A 16,693-nucleotide genomic window follows, 5' to 3' on the forward strand; every position below is an offset into this window, starting at 1 on the left:
GGAAGACTGCAAGAAGTACAGTATAGTGCAGTGGGCACAGGAAAGTTTCCAGGATATGGGAATATTTGGCATGACTTTTAAAAATGGAGGCTTCATCATCCCTCTGTAAAAATTTGTGAGCATTTGAAAAAGAATGTAGGGATTTTTTAGGAATCAGCAGGGAGTCAAAAACAAGCCATGACAAACTAATTTCACATCCTTTTATGAAAGGATTACTCAATAGCCTGGCTTTGAGGAATGCCAGAGACATAGTATTGCTGAATTTTAGCAAGTTATTTGACAAAGTTTCTCATGATATCCTTGAGGATAAGATGGAAAAATTATAAATCCAAAAATTATCAGGTATGCTTCACATAAGAATTTGACAATAAGAACTGTCCAAAATGGAATGGGATGTAACAAGAGTTAACTAAGTTTGTCACTAGAAATATTAAAACAAAACCCCAAACACCGGAATGAACTCTTGATTGAGGATATTTTAGAAGGTAAAAGGCTCAAGTTGTTTGTGCTCAACAGAACAACATAACACTTCTGGCTCCTCCCTCCCAATCATGTGGTTTTCTGAACAACAGCATTAACATTTAAATATGTTGTAATGTTAGTAAACTGGCATTTATTGTTTTCACTAAGGGCCAGACACTGTGCCAACTACTAGAAATAAAGCAAAAACATGATCCCTGCCCTCAAGGAGCTCACATGCTAAGGATAGAGCTCCTTAATCAAAGGAAAAATAGTGGGACCAAGTGATTCAATTCCAAATATCTTCAAGGCAAAAGGAAATCAAGTCAATAAGAGCTAGGTATCACTATTGCCATAATCGCCACCTGAAAATCGTTGAAATTTAACTCAATAGTAATCCCCACTTCACACTCCATTTATACACATGAAGGTAAATGCTTTACTAATACAATGTTGATGGAGATGTGAACTGGTTCAGTGATCCCATTAGTGGACTTATACCCCAATGAGACCAAAGACACACACAAAAAAGGCTCTCTATATGAATACTTGTAGTATTTTTTGTGGTAGCAAAACAAACGAAATTCAGTAACAAAGTAGATGACCATTAATCGGGAAACAGCTGACCATAATGTGGTACATGAATCAATGGGAGTAAAAAAACAATGACCGATCAATCTAAACATGAGCAGAGCTGTATGAACTGATGCACAGCAAAGAAATCACAATAAGTACAGCAGACACGATTAGAATAACGTAAATGTAAAGTGATACAAGCAGCTATACTCAGATTAATTACAATGATCAATCTTGGAACTAGCTGTAGAATGAAGACATCAATAAAACTTTTTTAAGCTGTTGCCTCCGTTGTGGTCTTAAAGCATGATAAAGTTCACCTCAGGGGAGCTAAGTCAGGATTAGAGTCAGTGGCACCAACGTGTAGTCAAGAAGCAAACTTTGTTCATAATGGCATGTCACATTTTCCCCCCTCTTGAATCTTACTCTCTATCCACTTCCATACTCTCGTCTATAAACACAAAATCTTTAATATAAATAGGGTGTACAAGCTATCCAAAAAGTCTGAGTAGTTTTAAGCTTTATCAATTTTAGAAGTGTAAATGTGACCAGAAAAAATTCTGAAAAAACTTATAAAATTTATTAAAAATTTGAGTTTGTTTAAAATTTTCTTACACTTAGTTTTTAATCTTAACAAGATGGGGGGGTACCCTATCATTATGTACGAATTTCTGGTTGAAACAATCTAAAGCCAGTAATTTGGAAAAGGAAGTCTTCTTGCTTGGTTACCTTATCTTCATTTTCTTATGAGGTCATATAAAACTGTCATGTAGGGATCCAAAACTTGCTCTTGAGATGTTCTTAATAAAACTTAAAAGGATCTGTACTGTGAAACTTGGACTCAGTCAAAATGCTGCACCCAAGAACCTAGAAAACCACATGTAGCCTTGAGGTCCCAGGTTCACCACTGCACTAGAGCAATATATAGCATAAGATGGTAGTTATTAATATTTTAAGGATTTTTTGGGGGGAGAGGGGCTAGGCAATGGGGTTAAGTGGCTTGCCCAGGGTCACACAGCTAGTCTTATGTGTCTGGTGCTGCATTTGAACTCGGGTGCTCCTGATGCCAGGGCTCTATCCATTGTGCCACCTAGCTGCCCCAGTTATCAATATTTTAAAAACAAATAATTAACCCCCCCAATTTTTTAATAAGTTTGTAGCATTTATGCTTCTTAAGTAATTAAAGCTTAAAACTACACTAAAACTTTTGGGACATCCTGTATGTATAGATCTATGTACACATATATACATTAAGTATGCATCTAATTACAAAGCTGTCTCTTATATTTTATAATGTTTTATATACATGGTAACATAGCACTAATAAAGCCTTTTGATTCACATATGAAGTTACCTAGACTCCTAGAGCTCAAATGGGAAGGAATCTACTTCTCATCAGTCCACTGATCATAGCTACAATGGGTACCCATTTGACTACCAATGCAACAAATTATCTGGGCTGACATTATCCTTGTAGACACTGCTTCCCTCTGGTGAGATTATAAAAAGGGAAACAATGACAGATCACCTTAACTCCAACCTGTAGCTTTAGTGCTGCAAGGTTCCATGGGTGGGATAAGTCTTTGTCCCAAAATTTAGTATCCTTGGGTTCAGGAGTGGCTAGGTGGCTATTATTAAACACTTGCCATCTGTGGTAAACCCCTGACTGTTCTTTCTTTGCTTAACCTTGGAAAAAAGAAAAACAGGTAGCTAAGCTAACTCGGACTCTTTAAACAGCCACAACCCAGTTCATATCAACATGTGGGTCACCAAGAATCAGTTTCAAAATATTACCAAGTACCTTACTTGTCCATCTGAAATATGGGATTAATGTAGGCTAACCCAAGGCAATAACTATGCTCAAACCCATATTTCACAGTTTTAGGCTCAACAAATATTCTGATTAAAAGGTTAAAAAAGGGAAGATTAGTGAGGTCCTTTATGAACAATCTTAGTACCATTCTAAGAGCTGTGACATTTGTTGACTTTTCAGTTCTTTGTGAAACTTAAATGTAAGAAGTAAGTGGTTTTAGTTTGAAAAGAGGGTTATGGACCTAACTGCTGGATAAAGAGAGATTTTCTTCCTGATCAAATGCACATACAGGTAGAACCCAAACAAATCTGATTTCTTTATCTCAGGAAGGGATCAAGAATGAAGACAAGAGGGTAGGACCAGCTCATTTCCAGGGATGATGTTTTTAGATAAACTACATCCTTGACAATACCAAGACCAAATACAGAAACAGAAAGGAACCGTTTAGAACATTTCACTGGGAGGGAGAGGTGGTTTTACTCCATGTTTTATTACATCCATGGCTTGAAAAGGTTTTATTTGATATCAGCAAACATTGCAAATCATAGAAAAAACTGAATTATGCAGAATTTCACAAATGAATTTTTCAGTCTCCACTATAATTTCATTTACAATAAAATGATAATCAGAAAAACAGAAGTTACCTTTTACTTTTCAATGGCTTAGCAGGTTTATAATGCTATGAACATTCACCACAACAAATGTGCTGAATAATAAAAAACAGGCCCAAGAGACGTTAAAATATTACTTACAACAGCATTATTACAACATACTTTAAAATTCCAACGTGTAATTTATCACTTCAAAAGCTATACAGCATTGCCATTATATTTGCAAACTTAACCTCATACATCTTTTAAAATCTTGAAAAACTTTTTAAGCTGTCTCAAAGCACTTAACAAAATTGATAAAATCTACATAATGGAATAACACTATACAATCCAGTATGAATTTTTATCTTCAGAGACTAGGACTGTAAACACTCATTATTATACAACATGCATAGACTATACTGACCTTCCTTCTTCTGAACTGCCACTGCAATTGTGCTTCACGATCAACAGAACAAGCTCCACAAATCCAGGGAGTGGCTGAAAGATGGTAGGCAATTAGGCCCCTGCGTCAGAGATCATCAGCATCATCACACTAGCTAAAAACTACCTCAAGGGATTAATTTTGTTTTAAAAGCTTGAGTCCTAGGTCACTCGTCAATAACCTTTAAAACAGGGGAAAGTGAGAGGCTCTTTATTTCTGGTTGGCGCCGTATGTAGGGCCCATGGCTGCCCTGGGCTCACCTAGCAGTGGCCCAGTGAGCTGTAATGCACTGTTTGGCTCATATTTGGTGTGCAATTATACCAACAGTATATCAGATATTTAGAAAGACGAATAAAGGGCACAGTTTAAATTTAAAGTGACGATGAATATACTTAAGTGGTATAGATAAGAGAACTTTTTAAAGGACATTTTAAAAACTAGTTTGAACACCATGGTTAGAGTTTTAAAACCCAATGACCTTCTGTAGATTAGAGGCTTATGTGACCATTAAGGGATCCTCTGGGTTGAAAACTTTTACAAATAACTATCAGGAAATCAGTTTCTTTATTGGTATGAACTTATCAAGACACAACACAGTGGTTGCGTTATATATACTACCTATGGCTCCTGTGGACTAGAGCATACACTGTAATTGTCCACAACTGCTCAACTATTAAGCACAACTGAGGCATAGTCATTTCCTTGGTAAAGAGAGCTATATTACAAAATTGATCACTGTGTTTCAGGAACAGTTAACACAATATTCAAGTAACGAGGTGTTTAAATGGTTAAGTGGAAAAAACTTTATCTAGTACTTTACACACCTATGAAAAATTAAATAAAACAAATGTAATTTGCTTATGCATATGTAATACACTTTATATCTCTGAGGGATTCTAAACTAAAAGTTAAACTATCATTTGCTTTAATGATACTATATTTTGCACAATAACTTATAATTAGGAGAAATAAATTCCCATTTCCACAAAAATTTATATAATTATGACATTCACATTGATAATTTTTAAGAAAACAAAATTTAAGTGAACACTACATCTTCTGCTGTTATCAATGCAGACTTTCACACGTCTGAATGCCACCATTTGATGAATATAATTCTTGATCCATTAAAAGGGGTCTTAATATAAATAAGACCAAACTGCTTAGCTTTTAAAGCTAAGTGATTTCTTACATTTAAAACATCATTGCAAAGACAGTGTAATGAAAATCAAAGGTAAAAATACAGTGCTATCTTATGTATATAGCTACAATGGCAGCAGTCAAGCAAAGATGGGTCACTTATTTTTTCCCTCTATCAAGTGAAAATTATATGCTATTTATTATCCCTTAGGGAGTGTGCCAAAACTCAGCTGCTAGGAAACATGAATGGTAGCTTGATGGGACTGGAGCCTAATTCACTAAAGATTAAAGACATGGTGGTATTGACCTGTTTGCCATTCTACATTACAAACAATAGCATCTGGCTTCCAAAGCACTGCCATAAGGGACTATTTCTTAATCAGAATATTTGTGGTAGGAGGAATGAGTTTTTTGGCAAGGCCAAGAGGGCTCCTACAGGAAAAGCTGCTGATGTCCTGACATTAGCATAGAGAAAGCATGTGTTGCTGCTTTGGAAAGATGTGCAAAATCATTCCTTGATTCTTCTTCCCTCCACCATCGCTGCCAATTCCCCAATTCAGCAGCAGGCTGGCTGTTGTGATTTTTCTAGTATTGTTCTACTCCCACTGTCATCATGCAACAGCAACCAGGTGCTGCTCCTCTCATCCTTCCTCCCCTGATTTCCTCAGTAGGTTCCATTAAGCAACACACAGACCTTGTGTAGGTACAAAAAGGAAAAGAAAATGTCCTGTTTTTCCTGACTTCTGTACTTGAGTACTCTTTCTCCAGAAGCATTTCTAAAAATCTACAGTTCCCAGATGACCCTCTTCCTAAGCAGAGGATCAATTAGCTTAAAAAGCAAGGTGCAGAGAGGGACTTAAAACACACGTCCAATTTTGATTGCATATTTTAAGTTCTTAAGAAAGATGTTGTACCTTAAAGCATCTGGCAAGCATTTTTCTTGCTTTTGGTATTGAAAACAGAAACTAGAAATCAAACTTGATGATGCTAGGGAAAAGTTAATTATACCTAGAAAAACATAGGCTAAATTTAACATGGATCTGAATCTGTGGCTTGCTAGTCTGCTCCTCCTCCACCTTTGTATACACAAGGCCTAGTTAAAAAAAAAATCTATTCTCCAAATCTTAGAGCCTTGGTTAGACATGTTTTAGTAGTCTAACCAAAAGGCATTATCATACTACCTTGGAATATATTTCTTCTTATTAGAGTCTTGTTAGATCAAAAAGCTGACCAACCATTTCTACACTCTACCCTTTGACCCATTTGTATTTTTGTTATCATATGTTCACGCATAGGTACACAAAGCAGGTTGTGACTGAGAGGCAAGTTGTAGAAAGAAGAAAGGGAAGTGCAGTGAGCTTTCATAAAGTAGTCACCAGCCATTCGACCACTCATAAATAAGGAGAAATTCTAAACCTGTGCTCCTGTCAGGATCGATGGCAAGCACACTCATGCTTGCCACCCCTCATACAAATACAATCATCTTTGGCAAGCAGCAAGCTTTAAGGAAAGAAGATGACATTGAAGCATAATGATGATATGGATGGATGCCAAATGTGAAAGGCACCAATTCCAAATGGATAAGCACCAGATAAAGTTGTTTGGATTCAATCTCTACGGGGTACTGAGAAAGGCAGGGAGTAGAGTGTAAGGGAAGGTGTGCCTGACCAGAGTTACAATGCAAAATGATGAGTGTGGTGGCACTGTACTCAACCAAACCTTGAAACTACAGTAACCCAGGCTGGTCTGTTCACTACTAGTGAGTTTTCCACCAAGACAGATTATTAGGAGTTGGCTTAAAAGAGACACCTGCCATTAAACCATTATGATCTAATAATTATAAACCATCATTAGGACCTAAGTTAAGGAAACCATGAATGGCATTGGAACGCTGAGCACTAAAAAGTCACGATGCAGTTTACAAACACAGACTATGTTTTCAGAGGAAGCATGATGTCTGGGTGGTCAGTCAACTCAAAAATGAATAGGAGGCTCTTCCTGGAAAGCTAAGAATGTCACTATTATAATTACAATATGCACAAAGCAAAGATTACAGGCAATACAGAGTTAGACCTTCTGAGCTGACTCTTCTCCCCCTTCCACTCCCTGCCGATTACTTTGAGGCTGTTGGGAGTACTTATGGAGACAGTTCAAAAACAAACCCACAAGCTATGTGGGATGTGGCAATTTCCCCCCAGCATTCAGGCAGGTACCGATGAAATGAAAAGCAAACTGGGAAGTGGAGGCAGTGCAGAGGAATGAGCAAAGAATTAAGGCAGTTGCAGCACAGGACTGGAAGTGTTTGCCTTTTTTGGTAATAGCTGCTTGTCCACATAGGTATGATGCAGATGGCTGTCTGAGGTTCGGTAATACCTGATATCTTGGATTAACAGTAGTTAATGCAAATTATTCTAAGCTACTCAAGTCTTTCACGAAGCGGATGCATATCTGACGTCAAGAACAGAAGTGGCCTGTAGAGGAGGAGAAAATCAAGTATTAGACAAAACAACTAATTGGGCATCAATGGAAGAGAAGCGGCACAGCAGTCAGGAAACCAAGGTTCCCTGCTCACTGTACAATCTTCGATAATAGCAATACAACTAATAATGACAGCCGATACATACAACTCCACTTTTAAGGCTTACAAAAAGGTCTTACATACATTTACTTGATTTTATTATAACAACTCTGTGAGGTAGGTGCTACCTTAATGATGAGGAAACTGAGGCTAAACGAGATTTAGCAACTTGTTCATGGGTTATACAATTAGTAACACCTGAATAACATGGGAAAGATATTTCAAAGTAAACCACTGGCCTATTAATTCTGATCTGCTTCAAATTATTGACAACTTATTTAAAACATCACAAACTTTTTCTAGTTAAGTCAAGTGATTCTAAGCTGACTACATGAAAAAGTTACTCATTTTCACAAACCTCCTTTGCCTCAAATTACAAATCATCCTAAATTTTCTTTTATTTCCTGTAAATATTAAAAGGGAAAAACAATGGACAGAGAATTAGAGATCTTGGTACTTATCTTGCTTCTGCTTCCAATTGTCAAGCCCCTTAGGGCTTCATGTAGCTGCACTAGACCTCAGAGATGACCCACTCAGTCTAACGTCTTAAATTTACAAATAAGAAAACTGAGGCAGAGTGGGAAAGTGACTTGCCCAAGTTCATACAGACATCAAAAAGCAAAGCCAAGATATGAACACAGGTGCTAAGTCTAAATCAAGTGCCTTCTTCTACCATATTGAACCTTTGCTGCTACAAATGAGAGATTTGGACTAGGTAGTTTCTAAGAGCCCCCTCCTAAGTGACACTATTGTTTCTGCTCCTTAACTATGGAAAAGGTATGGTGGTATATGATTAGGAGCTCAACAAGGAGCCAAACACTTGGATTTCAGGGCATTTAAAACCTTTACCTCACCACCTCTTCTGTATTAGGCTAGAGACCCAGGGATCAATCAGTTCCTTCTGAACTCTGAAGGAAAATGGCTTTTAAATTAAAACTGGGACTGACCCATTGTTCATTGCTTGGACAATTCTAAAAACAGACTGTATGATAGACTTTTCCCTCCTCCTATGCTACTCTACTATTGACAGCCCTAGCATGTCCGACCCAAAGCAATGAATTGTGTTATCTACGTCTGCCAAAGGCAAAGGGCAGCCATAAGGTTAAATTCTTTGTCTTTCCCTTTCCTTCTGAAGCAGCTTTCTTCCAGCAGGTGGAAATCTGAAAGCCTCAAATCTCTTTCTTTAGCCCTGACCCTGGAAAGGCCCCAAATGGCATCAGAACATACGACCCTCAGTCTACTAAGGGACTGAGTAATTTCTTTATGTAAATTAATGCAAAAGCAGAAAAACTGAGGGGAATTATTAGTATAATGGGGATAGAAGAGGAAATCCATCTTCATTTTTTAGTAATGTAAGTATTGTATTAATAAATATTTTTAAATTTATTTAATAATAATATTTTACTATTATATATAATATATAATTATATATTTATACATTATATATTATATATAATACATAATCATTATATATTATTATATAATAATAATATAATAACTTAATTAATAAGTAATGTATTAAAAAGATTAAAAATCAAATAAAATGCATAATTACTGCAACCAGATAAATGAAGACAACATTATCTTCAACAAATGGCCAAAAATAAAACAAACATTGATAAAAAAAATTATTAATATTAAAAAATATTCCCCAACAAACCATAGAAGCAAAACTGTTGCTGGGGGAAGGGAGGGGGGCACACTATATTTTGTAGGTTGTCTTGGGAATCTGGGTTTATCTTCTCTAACAACACCAAATTTATCAACCTTCTTTTTTTTTTTTTAAGAAAAGGAAAAGACATTACCAGCATCAAATACCAAGTAATCTCCCATATGAACTTAGGAAGATGAGATCAAATGTTCAATACTATCATCCTACTATCTATAGGAACATTTTTAACTAAGTACAAGTTAGTGAACAATGGGGAAAAACAAGTTTGCTAAATAAACCTAACTTGTTGAAATAATACCATCATTTTGTATTTGTTTAGTATTTTGCTTTCAGTTAGATTATTTGATCACCACAATAATTCTTGAAGCAGGGCATACAGGGATTATTGTCCACAGGTGAAGAAATTAAGGCCTAAAAGACATAATTTCTACAATCTGGACAAATTTACACAGCCACAAATTAGCCCTGCTAGTCCAAAGCTAGTACTCTACTCCACTACATAAATTCAAATAAATTATTTGGAATCATTTGATGTTTGGAAAAGACAAGCCAATGAAAGATAAGACAGGTTAAAACTACAACTCCCTGGCTCCCTACCTACCTGTGGAGTGGAGGTGAAACTAGTCATTTGGAACAAGGTAGTACTGGGAGTGGAAAGAAGAAATATGATATAATAAGACTATACTAGAGTGGACAATAAGTAACCTGGGTTCTAATTCTAGTTTTACCACTAAGTAGTTGCACGAGTTGAACCAACTTAAACTTTTCTTATCTGTAAAAAGCCATAATTGGACTAGATTATTTCAAAGGTATTAACATATTATCATAGCCAATAACAATCGACATTGATCCTTTAAGACAGATTATATAAGTATGATTTCTATTTGAGGAAACTGATATTAAAAGTATTGGCTTAGAGCTGATCTTAAGACACCCATGTTCAGGACTCATTCTGTTATATATCATACTTCCTTTGTGGTAGAAAGAACACTAAATTGGGAGTAAGAAAACCTAAGTTTAAAGAGCACTGATCCTGTCAATCATTATTTGTATAAGCTTAGACAAGTCACTTAACCTTTGAACTTTGGTTTCTCCTTCTATAAAATAAAGCTAGTATCTGTCCATTAAGTGGTCGGATGCATTTTCTTAACATATATGTAGGTTTTACTCTCAAACTATATTCATTTTATAGCCATGCTTACCTTCCCTACCTCTACAGGAACTGTGAGGAAAACCAATATGAAATGATTATAAAAAATTCATAATTATAAAAGCAGTATATAAATGTAAGCTGCTAAGACAATTCTCATTTTATAAAAGTTCCACATACCTCTACATAAAGCAATTTTTATGTAATGTGAATTTGCTGGTAGGAGGCTGCACTATGGGGTTGGCAGGGGGAGGGCTGCCACATGGTTCAAGACACAGGGGCTGGGAACAGACATATGTTATCAGAGCACAAAGGGACAAAAGATGGATACAAAAGGGGGTTGGACACGTGGATGGGCACAGCAGGACAAAGCTCTCCTCTCTCAGAGCCAGAGACCTCAAGCCAAGCCCCTGATCTGGTGCTGATAGTTCCTCTGCTTCTCTTCTTCTCCTTTCACTTGGAGGGCTTTTTTTTTTTTTTGGTGGAAGGAAAAAAGTAGAAGGCCATAGAGCACCAAGCAGAGGGGCAAGAACAGAGAGAGAACACATTACTGCACAGTAAAGTTAACATACGTGTTTTTTTGGAGTACAGCCTTCTTTCAGAATTTTTACATAAAATCGAATTTGTGTACTGCAAATTTACATAAAATTGTGTAATACTTTAAGGTTTTCACTTTTTCCTATTCCCAACATCCTTGTTAACAACATACTTCATCCTTATCCATGAGACCCTGATAATGAAAGTCATCAGGTGATGGGGAAAAAAAAACAAACTATGGCCTTTCCCAGGGAAATAAGTTAATGGTGATAATCAACACACTCTGGTCTAGATAAAATCATTGCTTCCCACTCACTAAAGTGACTAGGGCTAAGACCCCCCCTAAGGGAAGTGTCCTCTTTTATATTTAAGGTTGAGATATAAATCACAAGGAAGGAACTCTTTTCAATCCTTTAAGGAACTGAAGTCTTAACATAAATGCTATTATTGTTACAGTTTATAGAACACTTCAAAGTTTACTAAGTAGGCTTTACATACATTATTTCATTGGATCCTGACGACCACCAAAGAAAAGAGGTTAATAAACATTTATTAAGCTCCTACTGCTTGCCAGGCATTATGCTAAGTAAGCACTTTATAAATATTCTCTTATTTGACTCAACAACCCTGTGAGTTAGTTGCTATTATGACCCCCATTTTACAGTTGAGGAAATTGAGGCAGCCACAGGTTAGGTAATTTGCCAGGGTCACACAGCCATTAAGTGTCTGAGGTCATATTTGAACTCAGGTCTTCCAGACTCTAAGCCAGAAGTTCCCAAACTTATTTGACCTACCACCCCCCCTCTTAAAAAAATTACTCAGTGTCCCCTGGATATCTACTTTCTTTAATGGTTAAACTCTTTAACGTTTTGTCTTTTTTAAAGTTTGCATCATTTAAAAAATATCAAAATTTTTAAAAATGATGCATCTTAAATTTAATAATTTATTGTAAATTTATGCATTTTTTTCTGCACTGAATTTTGATGATGTAATATTGCATCATGTAACCATATAGTATCATAAACAAGTCATTACAAGCATATCCCAACAATGTGGGACACGCTCTCCTGACAACACTTCCTTGTTAAGACCTGTCAGTGGACTTGACCACTGATTGGTTATAACTTGCATTTTGTATGTTTATTTGGAAAATAATGTAATCACTACTACTTTAACCTGTTACACAACAGATGAAACATGTATGAAAGGTTTTTCAAAATTTTCTTCTTATCTTTCTTTATGCTTCCACAGCCCCCTTATTTTTATGCAATGCCCCCAGATTGCACCTGAGGTTACTACTGTGCCCCTCTCCCCCATCATTCCAGCACTCCTCCCAGGATGTGGTATTGCCCCTTTTGGGAACCTCTGCCCAGTGCTCTATCCACTGTACTACCTCACTGTCTCAAGGTATCAGGGAGAGAAGTGAGATCAAAACAGTGTTGATATGAAAGGAAGGGTTGAAGGTCATAATGACAACAACTAACAGGTATAGGAAGATTAGAGAGGAACAATTTGAGTTTTATGTTTTGTCTCACATATACCATTTTCCAGAAACATAGAGAGGGTAAATATTTGTTGCTAATGAACAGGGAGACCACTCTAATGAGTGGATGACAATGACTTAATACTGCTCATAATAACATGATGAATAATTTAATCTCTCTGAGCTGTGATTTCCTCTTCTGTAAAATAACTTTTGCTGCCATCTACACATCTAGTTCTGTTTTGTCTTCAGGGCTGGGTGTAGAAGGACCACAGAGGTCATTGCAAGGTCACTGTTACTTCACTCTGGGTCCAGGGGAGGAATCTCTTACTCCCACCCCCAGCTGCTGTGAGGAAATCAACTATAATCAATAAACCATAGAACTAGAATAAAAGTGCTTTCTACATAACAGGAACTACAAGCCTGATAGAAATGTGTGACCCATACTAACTGGAAAAGCTGAAAGATGATCAAAAACTGCCATAGAATCTACATTGTACATTATTCACACAAAGGTGATCAAAAATTGATTGAAGGATATATAAAGTAGAAATACTCTTTTCTACAGTATGTACAAGTTATCAAATGACTAATATACCCAATTCACATGGTAACGAGGAAAGCCCTTGCAACTCTTAAAGTACTATAAAAATGCAAGATGCTGTTAGTTTCATTGTAACTGAAGGATAAAAATATTTCTACTGTCAAAATCACAAAAACATTAGAAACTGACTTGAACATTTGTTGCCAAAGAGCCAGATTTTGGGCTCTAGATTTACCTCCTCCTCTTCTTCAGGTATTTTAATGGGATTATCTGGGGACTTTATAGGTTTCTGGGTACTGGTTCCATTGGTTTCTTCTTTGCCATGTTCTGCCTCCCATTCCTGTAAGACTTCATCTATGTTGAAGCGGCGTCGGTAATTTACAAAAAAGTTTTTCACTTGTACCACTGATTTGTTTCCAATGACATCTGAGATCGCCTGGAAATCTCGGCCATATTTCCTGATTGCTAAAGAATTAAAAAGTCATTTTATTTAGTGCCAAAGAAAAATAATACTCTGTATCCCACCCACCCCCAAAGGAGAATGTATGATACTAAGAAAAAACCCTTACCAAGAGTGGAGGAAAAAGGCTAGACGGAGCTGGACTACCTGTCAGCCAAGAATAAATCTAAAGATATAGAAGAATTATGATTTGATTCAATGGAATGAGTGCCCACACTGATGAAAGCACAAATTCCTTTGGTGTTAAAGTTTCATTAGATAGATGAAAACTTGAAAGGTAGTGGGCCTATCAAGTACTCTATGCTGGTTACACAAAACAGAGAGTGCCAGATTTATAAATTAGAGCACAGTGTGGACTTAAATCAACCAGGAGAATGGCTTTCATAATATCTAGTTGTTCATAAGATAACTGAAAGACCACCACAAGACGGCTTAAATTTGGCAAATATTTGTTAATCACTCACAATATATGAGGAGTATTGCTAGGCACTGGACATAAGAAAAAAAAATCAAAATAGTTTATGCCCTCAAGAAGCTTACTAAAATTGCTAAGGGATGGGAGTTGTGAAATAGAAAATATGCACATTTGAAATAAAAACAAAGTAGAATGAGGAGTCATATACATGTATATAGATACTTAATCCCAGAGGGACTAATGAAACCATCAAAACAAAGTATATAATGAAAAAAATAAATCAAGGACAAAGATTTAGGCTATGTCTATGCTTAGGAGATAGCCTCTGGATAATGAGACAGATCTGGTCAGAAAAGCAAGGGCAAAACCAGAAAAGTGTGGTGTCAATGAAACCAAAGGAGGAAGGCTTATATCAAAACTAGAGGGAGGAACAGGAGGGAGAAGGGGTTTGCAGCAGTTAATAGTGCCAAAAGTTGCAAAGAAAAGCTACTAAGAACAGACCATTGGATTTAGCAGATAATTAATACTAGTAACTTTCAAAGAAACAATTTCAGAGGAGAAGAGGGATTGTTAAAAACAAGGTTATAAAACCCTGAGAAACGAAAAAATTCGTAACTAAGTGGAGACAGTAAGTAGACTTTTCCCAGGAGTCTGGCAATTAAAGGGCCAAGAAGGGGATGCCAGGGCCAGGATCAGGGGAGGGGAGAAAGAGAGACATTCCCAGAAGGAATCTTAGGCAGAAGTAGTGTGGTTGGCTTTAGCAAGAAAAAGGGTGACCTTTCCCTCAATAGAAGGGCCACAATTTTCTTAATAAAGTAGGAAGCTAAGTCCTAAGCCAAAGGGAAAGGGTGATATACAGAGGCTTAAGAAGAGAGGAAGTAATTTGGAAGAATAAATATAAGAAGCATAATAGAGTTGATATTAAGGCAAAACATTAATGGCAAAAGGACAAGGAATAAAGACTGAATGGAGAAACTTTAGGCCAGAAGCATGAGTGATAGACTGAGAAAACAAGTAAGAATAAGGAGACTGAAGTCACAGTTAAATATGAAGAAAAAATTTAAGGGGGGGGTGATCGAAAGACAAGAAGTTAATATTAGAGAAAGTATCACTAACTCTGTGGGTAACTGAAATGGAATGATGGTAGTTAAGGAGATTGATGAACTGGGAGGCCAGGGTATTTGAGAGGCATTAAACATATACTGAAACTCAAATTTTAAGCAAGGGCTAGATTAGACTCAGACACTAAAATTCTCAAGAAAAGACAGTGTCCAGGATATAGTAATAAAAAAAAAATGTCTAGTATAGAGAGACACAGTGAAACTTCAAAGGAAAGGACAGCAAACATTGGTGGCAGGAGGGTTATAAGGTGGCATCAAAGAAAATAAAGGAAGCAAAATAACTGCTTTGGGCATAAGTTTCCTCATTTGTAAACCAAAGTAGTTGCCTAGATGGTCTCTAAGATCCGTTCCAGTCCTATAGCTATGATTAAGCAATGTTATCAGCCTGGTGGTATATTGGGGTGAGGGGGAAAGGAGACACGTGTCTGCTGGAAGGACACATGAAAAGCACACCCTATGCTGGAGAGGTCTGTCAGGGTTGGAGTATCTTCTGGAAAGAGACAAATTTCTATGAATTTAAGCTGAAGACAGGTAGGTAGGTACTCAATATACACAAATCCCAAATTTAATCTCAATTCAAAAGCTCCAGAATCAGTCACGATGTCAGATCTATTTTCTTTTTGGATTTTGTCACTGGTCCAAAGATCCACAAGTAAATTAGTAGTTCTAATACCTATCCAGTCAGACTAATGTTAGTAAGTCAACTTTTATGCATTGCAAAGCAAAAAGAAAAAACATAACTCCTTTCTTACCTTGTACAGCAAGAAGCTGTTCTTCTGTGGTCCAACGTGCATTAAACTTCTGAATAACCTAAATGTCATCAGAATAAGTCATTATTAGCCCATTTACACTTGGAACTCTACGAGAGATGAACTGTTTTCATTTTCCTATTCAATTCAACATCCTAAAATATTGGCATGTTATACTTATCCTCCCTCCCTCCCCCAAACTGATGACCAGGAATAAATAGACTAAATAGCAAATATGATAAGGTTATTGAGAAAAAAGATACAGTATGAACAGTTTTACCTCTGGAAGTCTATATTGTTCTATTCCACCATCAAGTTTTTCTTTGAGAGCACTGTTTGTCTGTTTAATATTCTGAATCTGGAAGTAGAAAAAACTCTTTTTTTAAATGAACAAAAAAAAAAGCAGCTCACATTTGTAGAACACTTGAACATTTACTTAGTGCTGCCTCATATTCCTACAAATTAGAAAATACAAGTAGCTATAAACAGAGGCTTAGCAGGATTAAATGACTTGATCAAGATAATACAACTATTCATTTACATTGCCAAGATTTGAATCCAATATTCCTAAGTTTGGGTGCTCTTTCCCATATACATTTTTTTTTTTAATAAAGGGCTAGTAAAAAAGATGCTTAAAATTATGTTCACATTAGCAAATCTCTCAAATTTATTTTGTCTCAATAACTATGTGGGACTCTAATAGCATTATAAAAAAAAAATAAAAACAAAAAACTAACAAGGACTACCTTTCACAAACCGTGCAAGTAGACTAATGGCCTGGTGTCACTACACATGTCTGTAGTCCTTGCTGCTGGGTAGGCTGGGGCTGGTGCATTGCTCAAGTTTCAATAAGGCTACTGCTTGACTGGCAATAGGGCTAAAACTGCTCAGGTTTCTGCACTACGTCTGGCACTAACTTGATGAGACCCTGGAAGGAGAGGGCCAACAGGCTGCCAAAGGT

The 16,693-nt window shown here is 36.6% G+C and overlaps 1 protein-coding gene across 2 annotated transcripts in view; it reads right to left on the bottom strand.

Annotated features, from left to right (window-relative positions):
- Window positions 1–3,319: 3,319 nt before the first annotated feature.
- RCOR1 (REST corepressor 1) overlaps window positions 3,320–16,693 on the bottom strand; it is a 123,865-nt gene continuing 110,491 nt past the window's right edge. Inside the window, exons 9-12 of one of the 2 annotated variants that reach the window (XM_078150399.1) lie at window positions 16,013–16,090; window positions 15,736–15,793; window positions 13,177–13,452; window positions 3,320–7,494 (exon numbers count right to left, since the gene is read on the bottom strand). In XM_078150399.1, the coding sequence (XP_078006525.1) occupies window positions 7,478–7,494; window positions 13,177–13,452; window positions 15,736–15,793; window positions 16,013–16,090 (429 nt within the window). In that variant the 3' untranslated portion in view covers window positions 3,320–7,477. The remainder of the gene's footprint in view (window positions 7,495–13,176; window positions 13,453–15,735; window positions 15,794–16,012; window positions 16,091–16,693) is intronic. The other variant, XM_020971167.2, reaches the window with a different exon arrangement.

This window comes from Phascolarctos cinereus, unplaced genomic scaffold (assembly GCF_003287225.1).
Source record: "Phascolarctos cinereus isolate Bilbo 61053 unplaced genomic scaffold, phaCin_HiC Scaffold_2;HRSCAF=192, whole genome shotgun sequence".
NCBI classification, from domain to species: Eukaryota; Metazoa; Chordata; class Mammalia; order Diprotodontia; family Phascolarctidae; genus Phascolarctos; species Phascolarctos cinereus.